The sequence below is a fragment of the Primulina huaijiensis genome, chromosome 14 (genome assembly GCF_012295235.1).
Source record: "Primulina huaijiensis isolate GDHJ02 chromosome 14, ASM1229523v2, whole genome shotgun sequence".
NCBI lineage: Eukaryota > Viridiplantae > Streptophyta > Magnoliopsida > Lamiales > Gesneriaceae > Primulina > Primulina huaijiensis.
Window position 1 is genome coordinate 15,627,099 of NC_133319.1, and position 8,767 is coordinate 15,635,865.

Below are 8,767 nucleotides of genomic sequence, written 5' to 3' on the forward strand. Positions count from 1 at the left end.
TTAAGGTTGACCGTGACGGACGAGTCTCATCCGAACCCATGGTTGGGTAATCCTGAATGTTATGATCATAATAAAATTATAAACAATGCATCGCGTGTAGAAACCAATAAGGTAATCGATGTGCATTAATTAGTATAGCTGGTTTAATTAAGTTCATAAACTTGAGTCGCAAAATTAGTTGCTACAGGACAAGTAATGTTGGATGGGCAAAGAAAATAATCAATGTAGACAATCCTCTTGAAATAATAAAGAATGGCAACATTGGAAGTAGTATGGATTTCTGCTGCAATAGGGTTCGGCTTTAATTTGTCGATGACAGGAGAAAAGTGGTCGTTGTAGCTAAGGTTGGGTAGAGCTAAAACATATTCATTTTCACTTACATTTTCTAATTCAGCTCTCTAAGTCGTCGATAATTTTGGGACGACATTTACTTGTATTGTTATCTGAATTCGCTGCCAAAAATAATTTGAATCCTGAAACATCCTATCATGAATGGACATCACCACAAATTTCAGAGAAATCATACTGTAGCAAAATGAGTCTCGGTTGTTCCATGTGTACTTTATTACATAAACAAAGACATGAAAAAATATACAACTACTTAAAATCTCACTCCCCCTTCTAGTAGTCGTCTGTTGTAAATAATGCCCAAAATTCATGTAAAGCTCATTAAGAATCCAGCCTCTGCCACACAATTCCATACTTTGTAATCAAATCAAAAAATACTAGAGACATATCTTTATTTGAAATGCAGCATGATTAGTCATATGTGCATGAGTTCTTTAGGGATATGGGAGCATTGAGTTTCTTGGGGTCTAAGACGATTCTGCACTCGATCTTCTTGTAGAATTTTGGCTTCACAAGTTTACCCAATATATATGCTCTTGATCGAACTGTGAAATCCAACTTGAGTGGCACTGGTGAGGAGGTTGTACCGGTTGGAGTGCTCAGACTTGCGCCCGTTTCCATACAAAGGAATCTTGTCGCCGATCTTCTTTTACATCTGATGCACCTGATCAAGATTCTCTCGCCTCTGAAATTTCTCAAGTAATGCTGATTATTTTCTCCGATTCTCCTTACTTTTCCCTTTGCCCGATTTCAGGTTTTTGCCACTTGCATTTTAAGAAATATACGTGTTTGTTCAATGAACTTGAAACTTGTTACCTTGATTATGTTTAGATCCTCGATATGTATTTTGTTTGCCCTCCTTTCATGCACACATGTTCGATAAATAAAACTGGTTTTGTCTTTCCCATTTGGTCAACATTTGAAAAATGATAATGCTGTTGAAATTTACACCTGAAACAGAGAAGTCACTGGTTGTAGTTAGAGGAAATAGTTAAAGAATCTATCAACTGGATTTTCAGACGCGGATTTTGAATCTTAGCATTTTAGTTCAATATATGAACTGGAAAGTTGTAATCTTTGATTTGAAACAGCAGTTGGCAGGGCATGAATTGGCTGAGGATTTTAGTGGTCCAGATACAGATCCAAACAAGCCGAAACTAGCATACGAGAATATTGTTAACCTCAGTAGGAAAGGAAGGACTAAAGGTACTGTTTTCCTTTTTTGCTTGAGTTTGGACGCTAGATTAGCTGGCTTTTGACCACACTGATGTATGTTGAATGGTCACAAGAATTGGTGCAAAATTTCAACCACGGATCAAAATACTTACTTTTTTGTTCGAATATAATGTGTACTCAGTTCAAATATTAGATAGCAGCGAGGCAGAAACTACAGAGGATGAAAATCTGGCTATAGTGTCTGCAAGAAATTCGTTCTCTCGAGCCCTCAAAGGTATCAAGATCAGTGCATTATGTTTCATAGTGTAAATCAAGAACGCACCTTTTGTGCTCATTAATTTAGCAACCTTTCCTTTCTTGGTGGGTTAATTTGACCAGAATGTCAAGACAGAAGGTTGAGATCCGTAGGGTCATTGAACAAATCAGATCGCAGAACTGCTTCTGTGGATCTCAACATTTCTGTGAGTAATTCTGGGAACTCCTCTTCACCACGGTTTGGTGCAATGAAAAAACCATCAGCTGCAACTCGAAGGACCAGCGCATTCCCAAGTCCTGGCACACCTAATTACCGGCATTCGAGTATAAGGATTCAAAAAAGATGGAGTTCTGAACGGATTCCATCTCACACCAATGCGAATAAGAGGACTGTAAGTACTGCATTGTTGCCTTACAATAATTGAAGGACCTTGCCTTCGAAATGGGAAGATGCAGAAAGGTGTATTTTTAGTCCTGTATGTGGAGATGGTTCTATAAGGGCTTCAACTCATCAGCCACAGAGACGTCCTAGATCAAAGAGTGGTCCACTTGGGCCTCCAGGTGTTGCTTACTATCAGATGTTTTCTCCTGCTGCACCTATGTCTGCAGGAGGGAATACTGTGAAGCTAATTGCAAACTCGCCATTTTCAGCCGGAGTGTTGGCTGCCGATGGCTTGTGGATTCGAACTGCTGATTGTGATGGTAATGCGAACTTTCTTATAGGGACGGAGCCTTGTATGGCGAGATCGATTAGCATACATGGATGTTCAGAATTGATAAGCCAATCATCATTGCCTAGACACCAAGGTATATAATTGTTTTCTCGGTTATTTTGTGCTACTGAGGGTTTTCTGTGTAACATATGCCATCTGATTGTGCATAAGTACATTTGAAATTCATATTTCAAAAGATACGTGGTTCACAGCCTGGTGTTTCTTCTCTTGTAGCATAAGACCAACCTTGTTTTGTATATCCTCTTGCCTTCCAAGTGGTTAAGTTAATATTTGATTTGATTCATTATCACTTTACATAATGCTATATATCCTTATAGATGAGAAATGCAATGGTTTTGAAGATGCGGCCAACAATATATCAAGTGATATTTCGAGGCGGGACATGGCCACTCAAATGAGTTCAGAGAGTAGTATCCAGTCCTCATCCGAGAGAAAATCATCTTTCTCTCTTGCAACTCCTCCTATTCTACCCCTTGTAGAGTTTGAAAGTAAGCACGCCTCCAAACTGGAGATCAGGGATGTGCCGGTTGATGAACCAGTCACCATGACAAGGTGGTCCAAAAAGAAAAAGAGTAAGAATTCTGAGAGAGGTGGTGGCTATATAAATTAAATGACTGGAAAAGAAAAGCTGTAAACATTGGCTCTGCTACTTGGGAAGTGTCAATGGAGACATCTAAGAGTATTTCAACGTAACTTAATTCAACTATTCCCTTTTATTTTGCTCGTCACAATTACAAGTATGCATATAAATATATTTATAATAGGAAAGGATGCTCAGTACATATGTAATTTTATTGTTGCTACCACTTTCAGAATTCAGAGGGAAGAAGCTAGAATTACTGCGTGGGAGACTTTACAAAAAGCAAAAGCTGAAGCTGCAATAAGGAAACTAGAGGTACTTTCAAGATTTTCCCTCGCTCGTTGCTGTCGTAAAGCTCACGCATCATTTTGTAATAGCCCTCCCTCACGATACTTTTAGTTATAAAGAAAAATAATATACGATTAAAAGGAATTTTGATTTTTGAAACTCAGAGGTATTCAAATTTTCATCGAGGCACAAACATAAAAACATAAAGTACAATAATAAAATGTCAAATAATTTATTTGTTTTTGAATGATTTTCTTATTAATAATTTATGTCTCTGTCTTCTCTCTCCCTTCAACTCATGCATGCTTCTACATATTGCTCTTCTCCTTCAAACCACATTTCTGTATACAAATCTTTTCATTTTTAGCCGATTTAGGTAGTAATATTTTCAAGAAATTTGAAATTTATGTTTTTTTAAGATTTTTCTTTTGATTATATATTTATTTATCACGCTATCTATAATAAAATCATAAAATTTTATTGTATAGAATCGAAAGAAACATGTGTTTTAGAATCGGTTTTTGGGACTATCTGCAGCGGTTTTTCACCGCTTCGAATTTATTTGAAGCGGTTTTTGTACCGACTCCATTTCTTCCGCTCTTAGCATCTATTGCACCGTAACCACAGCCGGTGGTGAAACAATAACATCCGATCCTAAAGACCATTATTGAAGCGGTTTATAACCACTCCTGTACGTAGCAACACAAGCGGTGTATAACAGCTGGTGCTGCATTTCGTTTGAAGCGGTAAGAACCGCTCTTACAAGTGGCAACACAAGTGGCTAGTAACTGTTTGTGGTCCATTTATATTGAAGCGGTTTATAAACGCTCCTACAAGCAGCAACACAAGTGGTTTTTAACCGGTGGTGCTCCATTTATTTTGCAGCGGTTGGGAACCAAATGAAAATACCCGCTTTGGTTACTTTGCTCTCGAGGCGATATAGGAGCGGTTAAGTAACGCTTTTAAATGCGATACATTTTTATTTGTAGGAGCGGTTGTAAACCAATTCATAAGTATTTTAAAAAAAAACAATTCCAAAATTATTATATTCATTTCCTTCTACACAAGAAAATGGAAAAAAAAATGATACATATAAAATAAATAACTCGAAATCGACAAAAACATTTGTCATTTACTAGGAAACCAAACAAAATCCACAAATGAATATCTAAGTTTGCAGAAACATGAAATTCTAAAAAAAAAAAAAAACATATTGATGATTGCAAACGAAGGCTAAAACTAAAGTATGTTTTTTCTTAAATATCTAATCACCAGATGATTCTTCTGGAGGAGTTCTGCCATCATTTTCTCTTTCATTGGATGTGACATAAATGTGTTTCTGAATGATGTTTGTCATTACAGTTGCCATCTGTAAAAATAAATCGAAATTATCATAGAGTAGAACAAGCAACCAATTTTTTCATTTGATATTTTATAACATGTAAATACCTGTGTTGGTAACAATTCATGCCCGCTAGACCCTCCAGGTATCATACAATGCATAACCCGTGTACAACTTTCGAATTGATCTTGCATTTGTCTCATTTTCTCCATTTCTGTATGTAGTTGTGCTTTTTGCACCTCCATTTCTGCTCGCAACTACGATTCACGCATCTCCATATCTTTCTTCATTTGTTCTTGCATTTCTTTGAATTTATTTGTCATCTCCAAAGTAGAATGATAGTTTTGCCTATTGTAGAATGAGCTTCGCCTGCATTGTTCAGGGAAGACTTGGCTAGGCAGTGCTCCTGCTCCCAGACATCGAACTCGGCCAGAATGCTCGGTTCCAAATACATCACTGCATAAAACTTGTAATTAATACATATATATTTTGTAATAACATTAACAAAAATAATATGAAATTTTAAAGAAAATATAACCGAAATGCATCCTCATGCACTTCTATTGCTTGTGTCCCCTCAGCCATGTCTTGTAAGCGAGTTTGAACAGCCTCATCCAACAAATTCTAACAAACAAAACGTCAAGTAAATGAAAAATTTATTCAAAAGTCATTATATAAAATTGTAACCAATCAGCACCTCATAGCGTATGGCTTCAGCATCAACCGGAGCACCTCCTTTCTTTTTACTTCTCCGACTCAAATGCATTATTTCGATGCGAGTCGGCTTCCTACCATTCTCTTTCAACTAATAGAAGAACAATATCATATATACAAAAAATATGACTGCTGAAATTTTACAAACAACAAAACTTATACTCTTAATTCGCACATTCACAAACAACAAAATAAATGATAAGAAAAACTAGAATCGATCATTAACAACATATCTTTAAATTTTAACAACATCATATATAATTATTAATCTATATTTACAACACCATAAAAGCATATAACACTAGTTATCTATAACATCAAAGTTCAAACAACAAATAGGTAATATGAGACTTTTTGCAAAGAAAAATACAGGTTAATGCTTACAAATTTGTCTTCCAGAGAAGGGATACTCGTTCGTCCCTGTGCATGAGTTCCTTTTTTATTTTTTCCATTTTCTCGATTTATTTTAGAACTTTTCTGGAAAAAAAAATTATGTTTTACTATGAATATCCATAAAAATATATATACATATATTTAATAATAAATACTCATGATTACCTCAGTAGCCTTCCAGTACGCACATAATCTTTCCAAACTTCTGTAGCCAACCCATGAGGAATAGGGCGAATAGACACAAGCTAATGGGATATTGGAGTCATAAGATGTAGCTTTAACTTCGGTCCTCCATCGCCTCCATGCAACCCCCATCATTTGCATCACAAAATCTTGATGTTGATCGGAGATTATGAATCATGCCTATAAACATAAACATAAATATGTTAATGTTTGAAGCTCATGTGTGATATTAAGTAGTTCTCAACTTACAATAACAAGTTTCCATGCCTCCTCCAACCGATGTTTTGGAACTTTTCTCCAGTCTAAATAATCAAGGGGCAACAAAAGTCCATTTCGAGCTATTGTCCCCACATAATTTGCCAGTACCGGTTGTAAATCTCCATAAGGTTGGCCTCTTTCATTAAACATTACATGTAACAAATCATCATGATGCAATGCATGAACATCCTTCATTACAGTTCTCCCACGTCTATTCGGCTGCCTCTGCGAAGGCAACACTTCATTTTCGCCTGATAAATATATATATATGCAAATTATGATTGTTATTTGGTGCTTTAAACTTAATCATATGTATTAAAAATATATTTCCAACCTTCCTCATGGAACTCCTCGTCATCTTGTTGTGATTCCATTGCATTGTTTTGGGTCTCCGGTGGTGAATGTGATGTTATGTTTTGTGATCCAACTTCATCGTCACTCCTGTTATTTGATTCTTGTGATCCAATTTAACAGATCATAATATCAACTTCTGAAGTCTTTTGTTTGTCATTTTTCATATGTACTTGAGAATAATAATAATATAAAATTACAACAGTCGAGAAGATGGTTAAAATATAAAGAAGACCATAATTTGCACTAGTATGAGTTTAAAATGAATACTAAAAGAACCAGTTGCAATGAAAAACAAAAATAGTATATGGTCTACCTTTGCTTCTCAATTCAATTTTGAACCTGCATCGGTACTCTTGTTATTAAAACAAGAAAGGTAGCTCACAGTGCCATTCTACTTAGTATGATACACCGTGGTGGTTACTTTATGCGATATAAAAGTGATGCTATTACCTGCAATCTGCATATAATGTTATGATAAAAAATGTTTTCAATCCCTTTGTGTCTTGCTGATGTCTCACCTTCCATTTTCATGAATTAATATAGAAATGTCAAATCAGAAGCTTATCGATGATGGCACGAAGAAAATGGATTAACCGACCAAGCTCCTCGATTTTTTTTATAAAACAATTCAAAATTAGATTCTATGAAAATGTTCTCATTCAAATTTCAAACATATTCAAGTCCATGTCTAATCAAGACATTCATCAACTGATCATTTAAAGATTAGAAGCACTTTGCACGACTCCAATACTTCTTTATCACTAGTTTAAACCTCATGAGAAAAACTTGTCAACGTGGGATCCAATGCAGTGACTTAATCCAAATCATAAACAGAATAGAATATCTTGTGCTATCCTCAACTCTAATTAAATAAAAATTGAAAACCACAAAGCTTTCTGCTTTGACCTTGACACTAGTCATGCTTTCTTTCCTTCGCTTGGTGGGAAGAGCCCCCAGAAATTCAGAAGCTACTGGCAACTTTACACCCTCAGAAATTCAGAAGCGATTGACAACTTTACACACTCGGAAACAAGAACGTTTCCATTAAATAATCAAAACAAACAACAAAAACAATATTAAGATAACCACCATCAAAATCCTTAGCAAAATAAAAGAAATTTTACGGCAACGGGAAGAGAATTTACCTCCAGAACAAGATTTTGTAAACGATTGCAACTCGGTATAGGGCATAGATTTTCTTCGACACAAGATGGGGAAAAATCGATCGTCGGGTCACAAGATGGGGAAAAATTGATTGTGAGGGCGGGAATGAAAAAAAATGCGGGATTCTGAAACAAGCTATGGGTTCGTTCGCATGTTTACTTATTTCAGTATTAGGTAACATATGTATAATAGAAAAGTTTTCTCATTGTGAACGAACATTATTACTCTTCACATGTTTACTTATTTTCATTATTTATGGTAATTTCATATTTAGTCTATTAATTAATAATTAATACTAATTAACCACATTTTATAATTATGATTTTGTGCTTTTGACTTTCTTCTCCATGTTCTTAAATGTTTGAGCAAATCTATATCTATATACAAGTGTGGATAATAGAAAATTTTCCCATTGTGAACGAACATTATTACCCTTCACAAGTTTACTTATTTTCATTATTAGGTAATGTAATGCCCGAGATTTATTTGGCCGTTAATACGCAATTATTACTATTGATTTGATATGATTATAGATTGAGCACTCCGAGATTTGAGTTTTGAATTGTTTGAGTTTTGGGTGGTACGTGACCAGAAGGTCTCGCGCATATGCGCGGCGAGTGGGCGCGCATATGCGCGAGCTATACGGTTCCAGCAATTGCCGAGACGAAGGTATCGCGCATAAGCACGGGGAGAGGCGCGCATATGCGCGAGAGGTTCGAAGTTCCGAAAGGTCGGGGCAGAGGACCTCGCGCATATGCGCGAAGAGAGGGCGCGCATATGCGCGAGCAGTTGGTCTTGTTAAATGCCGAGACAGTAGGTCTCGCGCATATGCGCGAAGAAAGTGCGCGCACATGCGCGAGTTGATAAATTCTGAAACGCTGGGCAGAAAGCCAGGCGCATATGAGCGGGTCTTGGGCGCGCATATGCGCGCAGCATGCAAAATAGAACTCGCCACATGCCTTGTCTGCACGTGAATAT

General features: G+C 36.4%; 2 protein-coding genes and 1 pseudogene across 7 annotated transcripts in view; 1 reads left to right on the plus strand and 2 right to left on the minus strand.

The window, feature by feature from the left end:
* The window catches only part of LOC140956810 (uncharacterized), a 22,743-nt pseudogene extending 19,163 nt beyond the window's left edge, over positions 1-3,580 (plus strand).
* LOC140956809 (protein ROOT INITIATION DEFECTIVE 3-like) overlaps positions 1-8,767 on the minus strand; it is a 43,564-nt gene that overhangs the window by 8,972 nt on the left and 25,825 nt on the right. The gene's annotated exons all lie outside the window — the stretch shown is intronic.
* LOC140956569 (uncharacterized) lies at positions 4,494-7,925 on the minus strand. 5 transcript variants are annotated; one of them, XM_073413362.1, is made up of 9 exons: positions 7,771-7,925; positions 6,606-6,794; positions 6,263-6,522; positions 5,996-6,193; positions 5,822-5,914; positions 5,421-5,528; positions 5,262-5,347; positions 4,831-5,179; positions 4,494-4,750 (listed from the first exon to the last, which is right to left on the minus strand). In XM_073413362.1, the coding sequence occupies exons 4-8, from the start codon at positions 6,152-6,154 to the stop codon at positions 4,981-4,983; spliced, it is 645 nt and encodes a 214-aa protein (XP_073269463.1). In that variant the 5' UTR covers positions 6,155-6,193; positions 6,263-6,522; positions 6,606-6,794; positions 7,771-7,925; the 3' UTR covers positions 4,494-4,750; positions 4,831-4,980. The 5 variants fall into 5 exon arrangements, with proteins under 5 accessions (XP_073269463.1, XP_073269462.1, XP_073269461.1 ...); XM_073413361.1 differs by having other exon boundaries at positions 6,606-7,082; XM_073413360.1 differs by having other exon boundaries at positions 6,606-7,143.

Bases quoted from the DNA above. Each gene is read 5' to 3' on its own strand.
- LOC140956569 (XM_073413362.1), bottom strand. From the start codon at position 6,154: ATGCAAATGATGGGGGTTGCATGGAGGCGATGGAGGACCGAAGTTAAA. The intron at 5,915-5,995 runs GTAATCATGAGT...TTTTTTTTCCAG, and splicing joins CGTACTGGAAGGCTACTGAG to AAAAGTTCTAAAATAAATCG. The intron at 5,529-5,821 runs GTAAGCATTAAC...TTCTTCTATTAG, and splicing joins CTTCTCTGGAAGACAAATTT to TTGAAAGAGAATGGTAGGAA.